This window comes from Balaenoptera borealis (genome assembly GCF_965194805.1).
Source record: "Balaenoptera borealis genome assembly, chromosome: 3".
NCBI classification, from domain to species: Eukaryota; Metazoa; Chordata; class Mammalia; order Artiodactyla; family Balaenopteridae; genus Balaenoptera; species Balaenoptera borealis.
Window position 1 is genome coordinate 26,678,195 of NC_138866.1, and position 21,162 is coordinate 26,699,356.

The 21,162-nt window shown below is 38.0% G+C and overlaps 1 protein-coding gene and 1 long non-coding RNA gene across 28 annotated transcripts in view; one reads left to right on the forward strand and one right to left on the reverse strand.

Moving 5' to 3' along the window:
• Positions 1-21,162, forward strand: part of LOC309626636 — a 1,318,538-nt gene that overhangs the window by 1,016,403 nt on the left and 280,973 nt on the right. The gene's annotated exons all lie outside the window — the stretch shown is intronic.
• The window catches only part of TTLL5 (tubulin tyrosine ligase like 5), a 312,036-nt gene that overhangs the window by 189,298 nt on the left and 101,576 nt on the right, over positions 1-21,162 (reverse strand). For 17 of the 27 annotated variants that reach the window (XM_082387533.1, XM_082387536.1, XM_082387511.1 and 14 more), the window contains 7 exons: positions 20,759-20,821; positions 15,543-15,581; positions 8,800-8,957; positions 8,439-8,477; positions 7,561-7,867; positions 3,005-3,125; positions 206-352 (listed from right to left, as the gene is read on the reverse strand). In XM_082387533.1, coding sequence (XP_082243659.1) covers positions 206-352; positions 3,005-3,125; positions 7,561-7,867; positions 8,439-8,477; positions 8,800-8,957; positions 15,543-15,581; positions 20,759-20,821 — 874 coding nt within the window. Of the gene's footprint in view, positions 1-205; positions 353-3,004; positions 3,126-7,560; positions 7,894-8,438; positions 8,478-8,799; positions 8,958-15,542; positions 15,582-20,758; positions 20,822-21,162 lie in introns of those variants that run through there. The other 10 variants (XM_082387514.1, XM_082387512.1, XM_082387534.1 and 7 more) reach the window with 5 other exon arrangements.

Sequence of the window (21,162 nt, forward strand, 5' to 3'; positions counted from 1 at the left end):
GCCCCTGGGCCTTCACAAGTAATAAGTAGCTTTTCAGACCAGCTGGGTTAGGGAGTGACGTCCTGCTCCCCATAACGTCCCACACAGCATGTGATAATGCTAAAAGGGAAGAAGAACCTCTCCGCCCAGCTGGACAGAGGCTTCTAGCCTGTTTCTGACAGCGCGTGGCAATCCAAAGCACAAGACTAACAGATAAACCACCTACCTTGTTGTACACAATGATAAAGTCACCCAGTTGGTGGGCCAGGATTCTTCTGCGCTCCAGAAGTGCCAGTCTCCGACTGGGTAATACCATCCTCAGTGAGTGCTGGAGGTTACTTGATGCTCGCTTGAGGAAACGAACCACTAGCTCCTGTAAATTAAAGAGTCATTGGGGGAAAAAAAGAAGGGATTGTGCTTAAGCAACAGAAGACAAGCTACAAGGGGATTACACAATAGAGAGATAAGAAGAGGTATACTATACACTTCAACAAATAAGACCCAGAGCAAACATACTAGGTATAACAAGGATACAGTAAGACAAGAACAAAACGAAACAAACAAATCCTCTTCCTTTAACAAGCTGGCAGTGGGAAAATCAAAATGTGTGCAAATAACTATGTAATAAAGTAGTAGCTGTAAAAGTACCACAATTCATATATACATAGTACTATAATAATTCAAAGTGCAGCTATCACTTCCAGTAGGGTGATCAGAGAAAGATACTTAGGGAAAGTAATAGGTAGAGGAAACTAAAACCATGGATCAAGTCATCAAAGGTGAGAAGGGAGAGAAAGAATACAGAAATACTGACACTCAGAGATCGGAAAGAGGAGGAAGAATCAGAAAAAAACAAACAACAACCACAACAAACCATGAGAGAAACATCAGAAATGTAGAAAGAAACAAGGAAGAAAACAGTGTCATGAAAGCCAAGGGAGGAAGGCTCCCATGTCACAGCTTCCGAGAGGCTGGAGCAGGAAAGGACCACACCACTTTCAGCAGAGTAAAGGGGACAGAAAGTAGAGGTTAAGAAACAAATGGATACTGAAGAATACAGGTGAAGAGCAGAAACTACTGATTTAAAAAGTTTAGTGACTAATGGAAAGAAAGAACTGTTACCAGGCTTGCAAGGCGATAGCTTTTTATTTATGTTTTCTTCCGCAAGAAAAAGGGTGCTTTTAGAGTTGGAGGTTGGCAAGGAGGGCATAGTGAAAGGTCATTAAGGGGTAGAAGGGATACATCTCACTTGAGATGGGGCAAAGGATTTTGAAATCTGAACAGATACCAATCAGATCATTCATAACATCACAAATGCTTCAAAGAGAGATTTTGCAAGGCCAAGGGCCTTAAAGATAGTAGTTCCCTGCACCCAACCCCCAAACACAGTAAAATTGCCTGAAGATGATGGATTTGGGGAACTTCCGTCGATGTGCCTTCTGTGAATTACGTGATAAAGAAGCTCTAAACCGAACTTGGATCAGAGAAGGCAATTCTACACCTACCTTCCTCATAAACAAGACCACTGCCACAATCATCAGGTAATGCCTTAGGGTTTGTTGTTTAGATAGATTTTCAAATAGGAATGCACACAACTGATACTAAGTTCTGCAGTGATGATCCTGAATATTCTTATAAAAAGCTCCATAGAAATCCTGTGTGAATTCCAAGTCAGCAGTTGCAACAGTTATTCTCTTCTGAGCTATGTTTTTCTTCTTGAATTTGATTTTGGTTCACTGTCCTTTGGTGACAATTTACTCCAACATAAAGAAACAGTCTCATAACCAGAGGGTTGGATTTCATAGGTCTACTCTGCTGTCTTTACTATAGGCTGGTTTAAGCTGTTATATTAAAACATTATTTTTTCACAGTGGAGCAGACAAACTGACTCTCAAAAAGGCAGTTTCAATTTTCCACTTGGCAAGAGCAGAGCTAACATTTTCCATTGATGGTTGAAAAATTACAACACACAAGGTTTTATCTCTGGGTTGTATTGGTTACTTTAAATTCACAAGTTGTTTTCTGGGATATCCATCATGCTTTTATAATAAGCCCAGCATATTGTACGCCTCTTATATGTGGAGAACTGAAAATTACAGTAGGATCACCACTGAGCTGGACAAAGGATGCAGCTTTCTCAGACTTAATGGTCCTTCTCTTTCCAGTGACAGAGCCCTGTGGTTAAAAAGCCTAAGGAAGGGCTGTGGCTTCTTCTATACGCGTTGACCTTACCAAAGAGCTTGAAGCTCCCTGTCATTCTCATCCAAAAAGAAAAACATTGCTAGTATATTAAATTTTAGGCAGGTTCGAATGACCAATATACAGTAAAAATTATTACACAAGTTTGTTTCCAGTAATCTAAGAATTTTATAAAGTGACAACTAGTAAAGAAAAAAATGTTAAAATGGAGGATGGTACATTCTCAGAGGGCCCATGATAAAGTGTTGACTTTCAAAGAGCTAACTTGACCCCCCCAGGACAGAAAATAAATGCCTTATGACCCATGGAAACAGTGCAAGAGCAAATAATGTACAATTGCAACATCTGAGTTTAAGTTCCAGTTTCAGCACATATGAGCTACAGGACAACAGGCAAGTTACCCCCTTCCTCTAGGTCTTTGTTTCCTCATCTGCAAATGGAGATGACAGTGCCTATATCAAAGAATTAATAAAATGTGAAGCTGCTTGAGAAAGGACTCTGCAAATTGTTATTCTTTTCTAGGGCTTTGCACGGGCCTGACATCTAATGAGCAATCAATTTCCATTTTCAGAATGAAGTAAATTAATGCCCTCAACACATACTGTGATGAACGTGGCTCCAGATCCAAGATTCACTTCACAGAAAAGTAAGAGAAATCTGCAAGCTATACTGTGGAATAATTCTTTCACCACAAATATACTGTTCTTTAACTTAGTATAGGAAAAAAAAGAAAAGAAGGAAGGAAGGAAGAAAGGAAGGAAGGAAGGGAGGGAGGGAGGGAGGGAGAGCAAGGGAAAGTAAAAAGGTTCCAACAAGAGAGCCTCACCATCTGTTCATCCTCTTTGGCAGCCCAACTGGCACTGAACGTTTGACCTCCACTGTCTTTCATCAGTCGGATTTGAACATGCTGGAGATAGGCAGAGAATGCTATTCGGGCCTGCACTTTGCTACAGAAATCCAAAACAACATACTGTTATGAGACAGAATGGTGCACCTACCAAATGTGTGCTTGCCTCTCTCAAAGTGGCCTTTGAGGATCCTTCTATTAGGATGGCTAAGAAAAATGAAGCCCATCATACAGTCACTGAGTAAAGATTCCTTCTACCCAGTACATGAGATTTCTTTTTTTCTATTTAAAGAATCAGAGATGGAGAATCCTACTTATTTTCTCATTATTACCATGGCATGGGGTGGGGTGGGGGGGAAATCAAGCAAGAATAGAGAATCATGTTTTCTACTCCTATACCTTATCTTCTGAACTTTTAAACAACTTTCTTGGGGAAATGGACAGGAAAAGTACTGAATTTTCACAAGAACCTTTGTATTGATACAGAAAGGTTTTTCTGCCTTGGAGGCCCTTAAAAACATACTTATCAGTTAGTACAAAAGTATGGCTTTTGCTATAGCAACTAATTTCTGGTGTGCAAAAGCCTCCAAAGCAGGAAACAGATAAATCCTACAAAGGAACTTTGAGACCAAATTTAAGGTCAGGCTTTTCTCAACTACAAGACGGGAGTGGCTGGAGCCCAGAACAAATGAGGGAGGTCCAACAGAGTTTGGCATAGAGGCAATGACCGGCTAGAACGAGCCCAGATGTTCAGGGGGAAAAAGAACTCCACACATATAGTAAAAAGCACCTCAGCAACATCACTGAAGAACCCAGCTGATTTCTGCTTGGTGGTCTAGGCTGGAAACAAGGAAATCTGATCAAGCTATCATTTAGAAGACAGAAGTACCAGAGAAACACTGATGACTTTCACTTCAGCTGCTAACTGCAGCAGATCTGTTTTCTTTCAGGAGAGACTGTAGTTACTTCAGCTGCTTGGCCTTCTGACATGCTAGCCAAAATTACATCAGCGAAGATTAGGGCCCAACACAAACTTTGTTTACAATCCTCACACATGCAATCACTGAATGCTTTCTACTCACTGTTCCCCCAAGGTTAGGACGAAGGACTTGTCCAGAGTAAACTGGAAATCCTAGGAGGGTCTACATCTAGCTTCTATGTGTGTGCTGGAAGGGAGAGGAGTCAGGTTGGGGAGTAGATTTGCTTTTCAAGCTCTTCAGAGCATGAAATATAAGGCTACATCTTTGTTATTAATAGGAATAGTTTATGGGAGCACAATATGATTTTGAAATTTATATTTTCAAATGTTTTTCATCAAGAAGAACATTTAAAATCCTTGTTCTGGAGACCATATACACTTTCCCCTCAACCATTCCCATAAGCTAATTATTTTCAAGTCAAAATAAATGAAAAAAGACTCTCCATTTTGGTCAACAAATTCACTTGCAATAAAGTGAGCTAAAAATGGCATGTTTCAGACACCTCCAAATGTAGCAAAATACCCAATTTTATTGACTATTTCCCTAATATTAAAATATGAAGGTCTTTTGGATAAGGGAATTACTGCTTGGAAGTTGAGATTTCAATCAACCTTTTGTTGCAAATCACTGTTGTAAATCAAACGAACAAGAACTGAGTTTTCCATCTCTAAAAACCTTACTAAAGGGATCTGTGGGATGTTAATCCTAAGCTTGTCCCTATGGTATTGGACACATTGGTCAGCTAGTAATCTGTAACTGACAAACCAAAATAATAGAATAATTTACACCAAAGAAATCTATTTTTAAAAAATAAAAGCCTATGGAGATCCTCAGTATACAAAAATACACAACTAGTGGGCTGGGGCCTGGAGTCTTGAATCCTTGCCATGGACCACCCCCAGATCCCTCAGTAGCCACTGAGATGCCCCACAGAATTATGGGCAGCTCCAGGGAACACAGTTTGAAAACCACTGATTTAGTACATTAACACACCCTGCAATTACAAGAGTTTACTCATTAAAAGTAAGATCCGTAAGATTTATGAATAATTAATTTATTTCTACAACATCTAAGTAGAATGTTATTGCTGGAAAGGACATTAGAATATAGTCCAGTGGTTTTCAAATGTTCCATTTCAATTCAGTGGACTCCTCCTTCCTCTCTAGAGACCACAGTTTGAAAAACCTATGTCTAACCCCATACCCTGGCCTAACAGAAAAGAAAACTGAGGCCTAGAGAAGCTCTCTGACTTGCCTGTGGTCACACCGTCAGTTGGCAAGCACTGAAAAGCCAGAGCCAAGTCTTCTGACAGAGCCCTCTCTGCTCTCCACTAAAGCAACTACTCTCATTCTCCACGCACCGTTCCAAACCTTAACTCTACCCTCCAACCCCCTAAGCGCCAATATCACCCTCCATCCTTGCGGTATAAGAACTGACCTCTAGCTTAGAAACTAAAGGCCGTCATGCTTATATACCTACACTTCCTGCCTCTTTAACCTCTAACTACTGCATTCATTACAGGAAGAGACACCCCTCCACTGTCCTCTTCCTACCTTCCTTTAGGACAATATATCCATTTCTGTATCTCTAATTCTTTTACCATCAAATCCTTCCCCTAGTCTCTAAATAAGCTCCAGAATCCCTATCTTAAGAAATCTTTTTTCTCTTAGCTTGCTCTCTCTCTCTGATGAGTTCTCACCTGTCTTTCACTCGTTGTCAAACTCTCTGAAAAAGTTAGTTCACACTTGCTTTCCTATTTACTCAACTCACAATTTCTCTTCTACCCACTAAGTCCACCCCCAGGTCATAAATGCAGGAGACTCTTTTCAGGCCTCATCCTAACTTGGGCTGCTGGAGGCACTCTATAGCTTGAAACCCTCATCTTGTAGCTTTTCTATACTGTCTCCTCCCAGTTTTATAGCTACCTCTCTAACTGCTACTTCTTGGTCTCTTTACTATTAAACACTGGTTTACTCCAGGCCTCAGTTCTCCTCCTTTTCTTCTGTCTATGCTTGCTGAACTAAACTGAAATGACAAGCTTATCTACTCTGAAGTTGTACAGTCCTGTTCAACTCTGACTTTCAAAGCTGTATTTTCACCTATCTACTGATCATCTTCATCCCAGAGCACTTCCACCTCACGGTGTCCCAAATAAAACACATTATTTCTATCATGAAACCAACTCCTGTGCTCCTTATATTGACTGATGGCAGCACCAAGTTACCAAACTTGGAAAATTCAGTCTCTCTGGAATTCTTACATCTACAGGGACCAAGCCCTACCAATTTTAACTTGCAAATTTCATTAACTCCATCCTATTCTCTTCATTCCTATAGCCATTGCTCTGATCAGGACCTTCATCTTCCTGGCTCTGGACTACTTTAACAGCCCCTAACTCAGCTCTCTACCCTTAGTTCCCCTCTTATCAATCACTATCCCACAATGCAACCGGAATTTACTTTCTAAATCAAGATCTGACCATATCACACATCTGCTTAGAAATTATCCATCTAGGAAATAAAGTCCAGGCTCCTCTATGGCACTTTATGATCAAATGACATCCAATTTTTTAGTCTCACTTCTTATTGCACCCTTTTCTCCATGTAACGTCACACCACTAATCTGTATTTCTCAAACTTGCCAAGCTCATTCCAATTTCAGGTTCTTTATACTTGCCGTTCTGCCTGGAATATTCTGCTCCCTGATATTCACATGACTTACTCCTTCTCATCATTTAGGACTCACCTTAAAACTTACCTCTCCATGCCCAAAGCACCAGAAGCTACAGAAACTTTCTGTCCAATTACACTCTAATACTACACCCTATTTTATTGTCTACACAGCACTTCTTACTGCCTGAAATTACCTTGTTTCTTTGTTTACTGTCAGTCTTCCCCACTAGACTGTGGGCTCCACAACTGTTTTGGTCTCCACCGTAACACTATACAGCCCAGCACAATTCCTGGTATAGATCAAGTGCTCAATAAATATTTGTCGAGGAACTGAATGAATGACTGTACTATCACCCCTCTGTGCCTTTATTCCCTCTACTAGCACTCCCATACTTAGCTGTCACCTCCCAAATCCGGAGAGCCTACCTATCGGGGAAGGCCTGGTTGAAATATTGCCTCCTCCCTAATGTCTCTCTAGCCCTCCCAAGCAAGACCAATCACTCCTTTTCCTGTGTCCTAAGAGCCCTTTGTCCATACTGGGGTCACAGCCCCTGCTCTTTAAGTGTCCCCACTCTAAGCCATGAACTGCTTGAGCACCCTGTCTCAGTCATCTTGTGCTCTTTAGTCACTAACGTTGAAACCCAACAAATATTTGTTGAGCCAATGAGACCTGGGTTTGTATCATAGTTTTAGACTTGGACAAGCAATTTCTCTAGGGCTCAATTTCCTTGATAGTAATAATATCAAATCACAGTCATTAATTCACAGGATTCCTGTGCATAAGAAATGAAAAATGGCTATAAAGCCACAAGCACAATACCCTGGTACACAGTACAAATTAGCTGTTTTCAGTTTTGCTATTATAATTAGGAAAGGTACATACCTAAGATTGCCATTATCTTGCAGAATCTGCATCAGGTTAAATTTAGGCTCTGGTTCCTGAGTCTCAGTTTTGCAGCACTGTTCACCTTTGTTATTCCATTCAGGAACTTTCACGGCATTTTCTTTGGGTGAATTTTCTACCATAACGGTCAGTGCGGGTGTGTGTTTGGCTTGATTTTCTCCGAGGGACCCTGCAGACTCCTCCTGGGAAGCTTCCTGTTCTTCATCTTCACTGTCTAAGGCAACTTCTTCCTCCTCTTCGCTCTCTGTCTCAGTTTTAACATTCATTTCAGCTGGTTGGGTAATCACTAAATGCGAAGAATCACTAATGTTGCTGAAAAAAGGATTAAATTTTCCTCTCTCCCAATACCTTCCTTTTATCTTTTCAGTAAAAACCCATTTCTAAATCAGACCACAAATAATGCACAAAATTAACAACATACACACGTCCCTCTTACATATTCTAAAAACCTATTAATCATCTTCATTAGAGTTGATGTTTCTCATCATAATACCAATGGTTCTCTCACAACGTAAGGCAAAAACCCTTTTAGTAGAGTAATCTCTACGGCGTGTTAGAGGTTTTCAGAAGGGCATCTTTCACGGGGGTACAGTAAGCAGGGGAATATCTTTCTATCATATGTTCATCCATTATCCTTCTCCTTCACTGCCTTGGAAGGTCTATGAGGACAAGGACCATAGCTTTTTTATTCACCAATGAAACCCCAGTGACTAATGTGCTTGATACAGGCACTCAACAAACGAGAGAAGGAGGGAGAAAAAGGAAGTCAACTCGTCAGTGACAAACAGATCTGTAACAAGGGAGATTCTAGGAGAGAAAGAAATTCCCCTTTTTCTGTTCATGTTTAAAATACTTACACAATTCAGCAATGTCAAAGGACGAACTGGACTTCATACCTAATCATGAAAAACCCAAACAATGACGCTCAGGGTTCCATTAAACTTAAGCTAAGTATCAGGTAGTTAAATGATGCTGTAAGAGTAAGAGCAAAGGCCAAAATGTGTGGACTTCGGATATTCTTCAATACAAATATCATAGAATGGAAGGTTTAAAAACTTATCCTTTTGAAACAAGTTTCCGAGGAAAAAGACTATATCAAAAAAAGTAAGCATATGTGATCAGAAAGTTCTGATTCATTAAGTGTTAATTAAGAAGCTGATTAAATCGGTCTGACAGGACACAGATCATAAAGCTTGGTGAAAGCTCACCAGCCGGTACCTGGGTATTTTGGCCGCATTGCCCTCAATCTGCCACTCCGTCGTCGACGTTTTCGCACCTCCAGAGACAGGAGCTTCCTCTCATAAAGAGCAGCGTGCAGCTTGGCCCTTGAATTCATATTCTCTACCTTCAATTCCGGTGCTCCATCAACCGCCATTCTATGGGAAAAAACATGGTAGCTAGAGCCTTCAGAAAGTTCTCTCCCTTATTCCAAGGCTAAGTTTGACAGAACTCTGTAATGATGTCAGGCCAGGCATGGTTACTCTAGTGAATTCTAAAATGTTTGACAGATAAATGGGAACACTGGAATCTACATTAGAATTTCACTAATGGGCTATCTGAATTTGTTAAATGTTCTGAACAAAAATATATCTGAAGACAATGTTTAAGTATTTTTAAGTATTCAATAATACTGGCTGACTATTCAGTACAGAGATCATAAAGTGCTACCCAACTATGCCTTAAGAATGACTAGAGATACTGGTAACACTTTAATTCTTAAGCTGGTGATGGCTAGAGGTGTACTTATTATTTTATTTATTCATTATAACTTACTCAGAATTACACAAATATTCCTTTGACGTATATAATATTTAATAAATACAGATTTAGCACAGGTTGAGACGAGGAGAGGAATGGCTGATAATCTGTGAATATGGCAGCACAGAGCTGAATGAGACTCACAGAGAAAGCATCTTCGTGAAAAGTCACCAAGACCTTGGGACGCACCAAGTCTCAAGCGCTCCAACAGGAGGAACTTCTCTCTTAGAGCGTACTTAGTTACAGGAGGAGTTGGGGAGAGGTGGCAGGGACTCTCCAGGTATTGAGTACAGGTCAGGAGTTAGGGTCAGAGGAACAGACAAGGGAAGGCAGCAGATGCAGGACAACACCAAATTCAATCAGATCATGGATGGGAAATGGGATGAGGAGAGGGAATGGCTACAGGTACATTAGGCATTAGATAAAATAAATCATAAATTAGGTTAAGTGACAGGAATCAGCCCCAATCCACACAAGGACTGGGCAAAGTACAGCACAGGCAGAGATAACCAGGTCACCAAAGAGAGACAGGGTTCTTGGTCACTAAGTCAGAAAAGACGTATCCATGTTAGTGTCGGAAAGCAGGCAGCCAACTCTGTATACCCAGAACTCAAGATCTAACTGGCTGGCTCTGAACTCTCTCTCTTGTGAACTCTTCACAACTCAAAGCGTATTCCCTTTGCGGTGGAAATTCATCCTCATTCCTCTGGGAGTTTTCAGTCCCTGAGTAGGATGGAAAGGCTGTGTCTTTTGGTCTATTTAGGACTTTTAGAGATTTCTGGGTGGATGGACTGGATAGTAAGTATTTTGAAGGCCTCCCCTCTAGAGTGGGAAATTGAACCAAGAACTGGGAGGGTCCTGATACAGAACCTGATGCAGAAAAGGGATGCAAATTAATAAACTTTAAAAATAGTTCAACCCCAGTTTATCATAGTCTCAACAACTGAACATTACCCCCTCACACACACACACACACAGTTATGAAAATAGATTTTTGGCCAATTAAATAATAAAGAAAATAAAACAAATCTGATATTTTAAAATAACAACTATAAGCTTCTAAGAAACCCTGAACAGACATATAAATCACAACTATTACAAGGAATGGAGGTAGGGAATGCTGGGAAAAGAAACAGAATTATAGTTCTATAAGGGCAAGGCCCACGCTTGTCTTGTTTCTCCCTGGATCAGTGATGCTTATGAGACTGCTCAGCACGCACCTGACATACCATAAATACTTTTGAATGAATAAACAATTGAATTCCCCATAAGTTGTAATACCTTTTATCTATGCCTACTTTATTTTTCTACACTTTTACTATGAAATATTTAAACAAATAGAAAGGTTTAAAGAATTATACAGTGAACATCCATATACCCACTGGCCAGTTTCTACAATGAATATCTTACTATATTTGTTTCATCACATATATATGCAATCTTCTCTTCTTCTATCCATCAATCAATCCACCTAATTTTTAAAGCATTTCAAAGTTGCACGAAGACATCAGTGCACTTCACTCCTAAACACTTTAACACTCAAATCATTAGGATCTAGAGTTCAATATTTTATAGGGCTTTGAAAGTTTTTTCTCTTTTCTTTTTTTTTTGGCGGGGGGGAGCTAAAAATGACACACAGTGAAACATCCAAATATTAAATGTCCATATGTCCATTTGATGAGACCTAGAGCTATGTAACCCAAACTCTAACATTACTATCCCCTCAGAAAGTTCTCATGCCCCTTCCCAGTAAATCCCTCCCTCATACTCCCAAAGGAAACCATTCTGAATTTTTGCATCCCATGTTAGGTTTGCCTGTCCTAGAACTTCATAAAGATGGAATAGTACAGTATGAACTCTTTCGTGTTGTCTCCTTTCATTCAGCATGTTTTTGAGATTGATCCATGTTGTGTATATCAGTATGGATCTTTTTTTTGCTGAGGATGAGTCCAGTGTATGAATAATCCACAGTTCACTTATTCCCCTATTGTTGGACACCGAAGTTGCTTCTAGTTTTGGAATATTATGAATGAAACTGCTAGGAACATTTTTGTACAAGTCATTTTGTGGTTATGCTTTTCATTTCTTCTGAGTAAAGATCTCAGAGTGGAATTTTCTAGGCTAACAAACTGCCAGACTCTTTCTAAAGTGCCTGTACCAGTTTATGCTGCCAGTGACAATTTATCAGAGTTCCATGAGCTCCACATCCTCACTATTTGATTTTTTTCCAGTTTTATTGAGGTATAATTGACAAATAAAATTATAAGATATTTAAAGTGTACAATGTAATGATTTGAGACAATTTCAGCCATTCTGCTGGATGTTTAGTGGTATCTCATGATTTTAATTTGCAATTCTCTTATAACAAAGGCTGTAAAGCACATTTTCATTAGTATATTGGTTATTCACATATCTTCCTTTTAAAATGTCCAAGCATTTTGCCCATTTGTAGCTGGGTTGATTGTCTTATAATTATTTAGTTGTAGGAGTTTGTTATATTTTCTATATACAAGTCCTTTGACAGATATGTTTGATGAATATCTTCACTCAGCCTATGGCTTGTCTAGTAATTTTCTTAATAGTGTCTTTATAACAAAAATTTTTAATTTTGAGGAAATCTAACTTATCATTTTTTCTTTTTTGCTGATTACTTTCTGTGTCATGTCTAAAAACTTTTGCCAAGTCCAAAGACACAAAGATATTTTCCTTACAAAGTTTTAGAGTAATAGCTTTTATGTTTATGTCTATGAATCACCTCTAATTTTTGTGGGAGACAGAGGTTGAAGTTCACTTTTTAAAATACAATATTCAGTTCCAGCCCCATTTATTAAAAAGTTTCCTTTCCCCATTGGATTACTTTAGGCCTTTTGTTTAAAGTCATACAGGCCTCTTTCTGGGCTCTTTATTCTGTTCCATTGATCAATTTGCAACAGTTTTGATTACTATAGCATTATAATATTTCTTTAAGTCTGGTACTCTAGGTCTTTTTCAAGATTACTTTGGATATTCTAAGCTCTTTGCATTTTCACATACATTGAAAAAAAAACGGTCAATTTCTACAAAAAAAAACTACTAGAATATTCTTTAGATCAATTTGGGGAGAATGAATACTTACAATATTAAGTCTTCTAATCCATGAACATGACATATCTCTGCACTTATTTAGATCTTCTTTAATCTCTTAATTTATTTATTTACTTTTAGCTGCGTTGGGTCTTCATTGCTATGCGCGGGCTTTCTCTAGTTGCAGCGAGCGGGGGCTACTCTTTGTTGCGGTGCACAGGCTTCTCATTGCGGTGGCTTCTCTTGTTGCAGAGCACGGGCTCTAGGTGCACGGGCTTCAGTAGTTGTGGCGTGCGGGCTCTAGAGCGCGGGCTCAGTAGCTGTGGCGCATGGGCTTAGTTGCTCCGCGGCATGTGGGATCTTCCCGGACCAGGGCTCGAACCTGTGTCCCCTGTATTGGCAGGCGGATTCTTAACCACTGTGCCACCAGGGAAGCCCTCTTTAATCTCTTTAAGTAATATTTAGGAGCTTTTAATATATAGGTATTGAGCATATTTTGTTAAATTTACCCCTAAGAATTTCATATTTTCAAAAGCTATTATAAATGGAATTTTAAATTCCATTTTCCATTTACTGCTAGTATACTAAAAAAACAACAGATTTGAGTATATTGACCTTGTATCCCAAGACCTTGCTAAGTGCACTTGAATGTTCTTGTAGTTATTCTGTGTATGCCTTAGAACTTTCTACTAACCTGATCATGTCATCTAAGAGTAAAGATATTTAACCTCTTCCTTTCTAATCTCTATGCCTTTTATTTCTTTTTCTTCCCCTTGCTTTACTGTACTGCTTAGGACCTCTAGTATAAAGGGAATACAAGTGGTGAAAGCAGACATCTTGCCTTATTACTAATCATAGGGTAACCTTCATTATGTCAGTAAGACGTCAGAAGCAGGTTTTTCATAGAAGGCCTTTATCAGACTGAAGAATTTCTCTTCTATGCCTGATGTGTAAGAGTTTTTCTCATAAATATGTGGTGAATTTCATCAATTTAACACACATGGGTTTTTCTTTTTTTTTTTTTTTTAGCAATAAAATGATGATCTGGTTTTTCCCCCTTTATTTAATATGGTGAATTATATTGACTAATTTTCAAATGTTAAATCAACCTTGCATTACTGGGGAAAATCTCACTTTAGTCATCTGTATTATCCTTTTCATATACTGATGGATTCTATTTGCTAATATTCTTTTAAGAAATTCTGTATCTATGTTCATGTAGATATTAGCCTATAATTTTTTTAAATGTCTTTGTCAGGTTTTCATGTCATACTTTTCTGGCATCATAAAATGAATTGGGAAGTATCCTTGCCTATGTTTTTGAAAGAGTTTGTGTAAGACTGGTGTATATTCTTCCTCAAATGTTGATAAATTCACCAGTGAAACTACCTGGAGTTTGCTTTGTAGGAAAGTTTTTGATTACAAATTCAATATTCTGATTTAGTATAGGGCTATTCAAAATTTCTATTTCAGCTTGTGTCAGTTTTACTAAGAGTTCCCTCCCCACAGGGAATTCAGACATTTCATTTAGGTTGCCAAGGTAGTGAAATAAGGTTGTTAATAATATTCCCTTAATATCCTTTTTATGTCTGTAGGATCTATAGTGATATCCATCCCCTCTTTCCTACTCAATATTGGTAATTAGTGTTTTCTCTTTTTTCTAGATCAGTCTACCTAAGAGTTTATCAATTCTGCTATCTTATCAATGAACAATTTTGGATTTTATTAATTTTCTTTATTGCTTGTCTTTTATTTAATTCATCTGCCCTTTATTATTTCCTTTCTTCAACTTACTTTCGGTTACTCTTCTTTTTCTAGTTTCATAAAATGGAACATTAGATCAATGATTTAGTCCTCTGTTTTCTAATATAAGCATTTAAAGCTATGTCACACCCATTACACACACCACCAAACAGTACTTTAGTTGCATCCCACACATTTTAATGTTATATTTTTATTATCGTTCAGTTCAAAATGTTTTGAATTTTCCTTATGATTTCTTCCTTGACTCATGTATTATTTAGAAGTGTGTTGTTTAATTCCCAAATATTTGTTATTGATTTCTAATATCATTGTAGTCAAAGAACATACTCTGTATGATTTTAATCCTTTCAAACGTATTAAGACTTGTTTCATGCTTCAGCATAAGGTTTGTTATATGTCACCTTTTATTTGCTTATACCTCTATACCACCAGAAAACCCGTACTGATGGCAATATAAATTGTCCTGAAGAAAGGACAAAATCCACTGATCTTTAAATATTCTTGTTGTTTAAGTATTTTTTTCTAATTTCCAAATTGATCGTAGTATACTCTAGGAAATATATTGCTTGACTAGCAACGGGAGAAAATCTCTAAACTAAGCATGACTTTCATTTGGAAACAAGCTACAAAACTTGATTTCTCTCAGTTTTCCCTACATTAAATGGCAATCATATTTTCCTTCTTTAAAGAAGAATTAGATTTATGCTTCAAAAGATTTGGAAGAGAAAACCAAATTTATCTTAATTTTTAAATGTAAAACAAAAAGCTAGCTATAGGAGGTTTCTTTCTTATTGCCATTTTGCTTTGTAAAGAGAAATAGCACAAAGGGGATGTACATAATCTCTCAAACCAGAAGATGTGTAATTAGGGTTAAGAGTTTTTGTTCTGGTTGCAGTCTTTGGTTGGGCAAGGCCATCCCAGCCATTCTTCTAAGACCTTTCTCTCCTCTGCCAAAATTAAGAGCCACAGGTATTTTGCACACTTTTAGTTCCAAGGCAAACTGGAAGCAACTCTGCTCAGTCCCATAAGGTGCAAAGCTGTATGCCCCAGGTATGTCAAGGTCAAAACATAACCTTTTCTTTGAATTTAGTATGAGACAGGTCTTGAAATCTCATTAATACTTTGGGCTCTCTCACATAGCCAAACAAGAATACTATTATTATCACTGAAATGACATATTGTAGTTATAAAATTATAAATCCCAAACTTAGTTTGTAAAAAGTTGCCACAGAATAGTGCTTCAATAGAAAACATTTTTATGTTACTATTTAAGGTGAGTCAAACTGAAATGGTTATATAAAGTATCATGCTTAGCCTGTGCATGGTCACATATTATGCACATGGAAAGAACTTCTCAACTTTCAAAAATCAGTTACCGTGTTCTTCCTGTCAATAAGCTTCTTCTTGGGTTTCCCCTACAGAATTAGAAAGGACAAGTGGGTTAGAGCACTACACAGATATTCTCTCCTGAGTTCACACACACACACACACACACACACACTCCTGAGATTTGTACTATACAAATTCAACATAGAATTATGCCAGGGAAGGCATCTTGAGGTAGAAGCAGACAGATGAACTGAGAACATGCTCAGAAAAGAACAGAGTACCATAACCTTTAGGGAGGATCAATAAAAAACAAAAGGAAGAGGACAAATGAATTCTAGAGGAAAATTCTAACAATTACTTGCATTTGTGTATCTCGCCACAAATCTAATCACATTTATTCTTCACAACAACAGTTGAGCCCCGTTTATAAAAAGGAGCAGGATAAGACCATTTTGTGACATGCCCAATGTCAGAGCTTTAAAGGGTTTAACGTTGAACCTATCTATAACTTTGCTCTCAGACCCCAGTGTTCTTTCTACTTGCACTGAACTGTATTAGGGAAAGAAGTCAATCTCAATTCTCATGGGGTTCAAAAAATATGCTCATGAGAAATAGATTTTCCATAATTAAAAAAATCTCTTTAAAAAAGAGATGTTCTTCATTGTCTCTAAACTAGAGTTGGGGTCTAACCACAGGAAGTAAGTACCATTCAGGTTTAAACTGTTTTTTGTTTTTCATTCAACTTCCTTTCACTTGACCCTCTCTTTTTTAAAAAAAATATCCCGTTTTACTTGTACTCATTTGTGAATGTGTATATTTAGTTCTGTACAATTTTATCACTGTGTAGGTTCATGTATCCACAGACAAGATACTGAACAATCCTATCACCATATGGACCCCCTATGTTGCCCTTTTATAACCTAACCTCTGGCTTCCTTTAATCTGTTCTCCTTTCTAAAATTTCATCCTTTCAAAATTGTTATATAAATGGAATCATACAACATGTAAGCTATGATATTGGTTTTTTAAAAAGGAGACGGATGCAATCAATACCAAGATCTTCTATCTATAGAAAAATCAAGTGAAAAATTTTTCTCCACCGAAACGTTTTATCTTTTCCTTCCCATGTCTTCTATCTGTGCCAGCGTCCTAATACTGTCAACTTATTATCAGAAATTATTTTAAATTTTATTATTTTAACTTTTTTATCAGATAATGGTTTGCACCAGTAATTCGCAATCATGGCTTCACATTACAATCACCTGAGCAGCTTTTAGTAAGTACAAGACTTCAGTCTGGGAAGGGCTAGGGCACAAATATGGTGTTACTAACATGCAGCCAGGGTTAAAATTACTGTCATGCTGTGAAACAGTATGTATGACACTGGTTGCCAGGGCAGGGTGGGTAAGTGGGGGATGAGTGGGGGAGGGCAGGGAAGGCAGACAAAATGAACCAATTATGAAATGAAATGATTAGAGAATTAGCTTGAAAGTAGTTCTGACAGTAACGCAACAGGGATTTGCAAGAGAGAACACATCAATTCAGGTTGAAGAGAACAGATTTAATAGAAGATGTTAGGGCTTGCAACAAACACAATTTCATTTTTTTAAGGCCTGTTTTGGTGTGTGTGCCTACCACGTGGTAGGTTCTTCATACTGACAAAGATGAACATAACAAAGTACCTACTCTTAAAAGCCAACTTGAAAGTAGACAGAGTAGTTAGTAAACAGACAATTATAATACAATATGTACAATATGGGAATCTAAATCAGATGGAGGGATAAGAAGGGCAGGGAGAACTTCTTTCTAGTCTAGGTAAGAAGATGAAGGACATAGCTAGAATAAGAATTCAGGATAAACTGAAGGCCACTCCAAGGGAATGTATGGGAATTCCAAGGGAATGTGAGGATAAGGAGGCATGAAAGAGCAGTAGATATGGTCTGATTGGCCATGGGTTGGTATTGAAAAGTGGAGATAAGGCTAAAAAGATAGGCAAGAGTAAATCAGGAGGGCCTTTCTTTGCTAAACAGGGAAATTCATGTTTTTTGAATCAAAGTTTTTAGAATGCTTTATAAGTAGGAGTTGTTACTGCAGCCTTAAGAGAGAAGTCAGGGAGGGCACCAATTTGGATGGGAAAAAAAATTAATCCTCTATCTGAAATTTAGCATCATATACATGTAGGGGACCATCCACAGTAGTTTAAGTGTGATTTTTTTTTTAAACATCTTTATTGGCGTATAATTGCTTTACAATGGTGTGTTAGTTTCTGCTTTATAACAAAGTGAATCAGCTATACATATACATATATCCCCACATCTCCTCCCTCTTGCGTCTGCCTCCCACCCTCCTTATCCCACCCCTCTAGGTGGTCACAAAGCACTGAGCTGATCTCCCTGTGCTATGTGGCTGCTTCCTACTAGCTATCTACGTTATGTTTGGTAGTGTATATATAAGTCCATGCCACTCTCTCACTTTGTCCCAGCTTACCCTTCCCCCTCCCCAGGTCCTCAAGTCCATTCTCTACGTCTGTGTCTTTATACAAGTGCGGTTTTGCTACCAAAAGAAATAACACATTTTTTTCATATTACTTTAGAGTTGTTCCAAGGGCCCAAATTGTGCCAACACTTATCACACTTTTTAAATTATGGTGGTCATTAGACCCACTGCTATTAACACATCATTGAATGTGTTAATAAAGAAGCACATATATCATTACATCTCAAATTTTTTAATTGCTATGCTCCCCCCTAAAAGAATGCTTCCTAATTTTGGTGGTGGTTCCCAGATTGCCTGTTCCACCTTCCTTCTACCTCATGGGAAGCTCAACTGTGGAAAGATCTAGCCTCAAGCATAGAGTCCATGTCAGTTCAGAAACAGACTGACACAACCTTTGAGGAAACTCATGCAAACTACCAATCCTAAGCAAACAGTCCATTACTTATAAATATGACTGGACAATCAGAAATCACCAGATATTTCAGGAAATATAATAGCATAAACTAGAAAGAATGAGATGAACAAATAGAAGTAATCCAGAAGAATTAAACATAGTGCAAAAAATAGAAAGGAACTTTAAATAAAGTAATTATGATAGTCAGAGAGATGTAAAAAGATATTTTTAATACCGTGATTTATAGTGAGAAACATATATTTGGTCTTCATCCCTGTTTCTGGCACAGAGCTCCTAAAACCCTTGAAATGTTTAAGTGATGAGTGGTAGAGGAGTCTTTTGTCATGCTAATGAGGTGACTTTTAGAAAGCTCTTGGATCAGCTAAGGATGCGGGCTGGTCACCAGAGGAACCAACCCTGTGAAGAGAGGGTTGAAACTTTCAGTCCCATCCCCCTGAGCTCCTGGGAGGGGAGAGGGGCTAGAGATAGAGTTCAACTACCAATGGTTGATGATTTAATCAATCGTGCTTATGTAAGGAGGCCTCCATAAAAACCCAGGAGTATGGGGTTCAGAGAGCTTCCGGGTTGGTGATGTGGGGAGAATGACATACCTGGAGAGGGCATGAAGCTCCGTACCCTTTCCCCATACCTTGCCCTGTGTGTCTTTTCCATCTGGTTGTTCATGAGTTATATCCTTTTATAATAAACTGGTGATCTAATGAGTTAAATGTTTTTCTGAGTTCTGTGAGCTGCTCTAGCAAATTAATAGCACCCAAGGAAGGGGTCATGTGAAGCTCTGATAGACAGCCAGTAGGTAGAAGTAAAGGTAACAACCTGGGCCTGTGACGAGCATCTGAAGTTATGGGGGTGGAATCTTGTAGGACTGAACCCTTAAACTGTGGAATCTGATGCTAATCTCCAGGTAGACAGTATCAGAATTGAACTGAATTCTCGGACAACAGAAGGGTACAACTGCTTGGTGCTGTAGGGGAAACACCCTACCTCCTCCACATTGGAATTGGTACCAGAACAAATTTAATATTACATCCATAAACTATGAAAACTAGTCAGAAAGCAAAAATATTTCTTGGATGTTAAAATCATACTTGCCAAAATAAAAAAAGTAGATCAAACAACCCTCTCCTATGCTGGTACTGAGTAACAAAATAGGTACGGCTGAAGATCAATTTAGAATTTTAGAAGACAAAGTTCAAGAAATCTCCAAGAATTTAAAGCTAAGAGACAATGAGATCAAAAGCATGAGAAAAAAGTAAAGAAATACAGAGGATAGAGCAAAAGATCCAAATTTCATCTAACAGAAGTTCCACAAGGAGAGGAAAGACAGGATAAGGGGAATATCTCCCACAGTTAATAGACTTAAATCTTCAAACTGAAAGGATTCATCCACCACAAAAGCAAAATAATGAAAAGTAACACGCCAGAACACACCTCGGTATAATGTCTGAAAAGTAAGGATAAAGAAGCCTTGTAAAATTTTCCAGGGAGGACGTAGGGGGTGGGGCACTGGGACCAGCTTATATATAAAGAATTGAGCTTCTACGTCTTCCAAGTAAATCTCAAGATCTCTTTCGTTAGAAGCTACACAGTGTAATTACTCAATGGTAATAACCACAAATTTACAGAGAGAAACTGGAAATCCCATATAGTTCCTGATAGTGGATAATGAAATTACAAGAAATGGCTGGAATCTGGGTATCTATTTTTAAGAATTCCACAAAAAAAGTACACATACCTTGAAAATAATGCAGATTTCTTTAAATAACTAAGGTTCCTTGTTAGTCAATTACTGAACTGTACTGTAATGCAGTTATGTCTCAGGGGCAACAAAAGTATGTGGGACTAAGCAGTCTCTGACTGCTGTGCTATTTGAATTCCAGTGCCTGCTTTCCATCATTTCTCCCCTATTTTCCCTTGTATTGAGGTTATCAGTTGTCATTTCTTACAACTCTCACTGTATTTATTTTGTGAATTACCACCCCTCCACCTTTTCTAATCTGATCCTTTTAATCTCGTCTAGTCTAGAAAAACAGATAATCATGTCTGTTAAAATTGTGTCTGAAAGTAAAAAGGCACTGAGTAAAGTCCTTCCTTTAAGAAGGACAAGTTTTAGGGTATGTGTTAAGATTGCTTAAAGATCTTTACGGTTTAATTTTGTAGCATCTGGAAATATTACAAAGTGCTCAGAGTTAACGAATTCTGAAAAAATGAGGTTTTATATTGTATTTTCTGTAAGGCTCTTTCTATCAGATATTACTGAAGACTTTTATAAGGCCTCTTTTCTTCTTTTGCATGTACTTTCTCTTAATTTTGTGACCTAGTCCTACTAAATTTATAAGATTAGCAAATCTCCACCTGTCCTGGAAGAGACGTGTTGCCAGCATATAGTTCATGGAGGTCTTGTGTTCAAGGTAGGACCTGAAAGACAAAGAGGGAACTGGTTATTTCTTAAAGCTTAGTTGAAGGGGAAAATACAGAAATAAAAACATGAATCAAGCACAAAAGTGACAGGTTATTTATATACTGTTTCTAAAAATACATAGTCCCTAAAGTGACAAAGGAGGAGATAGTTGCTCAAATAATATTATTAAATACTAGAATAGCAGAAAATACAATAAAATGAAAAGAATAAAGAGGACTTAAATTAGAAAATAAAAAGAAAGAAAAGTCAGGATTTCTTGGACTAATAATAGCTGATATACTAAATTCAAAAAATAAAACTGAAAGACAAAAATAAAACCACCACCAAAAATCACTTA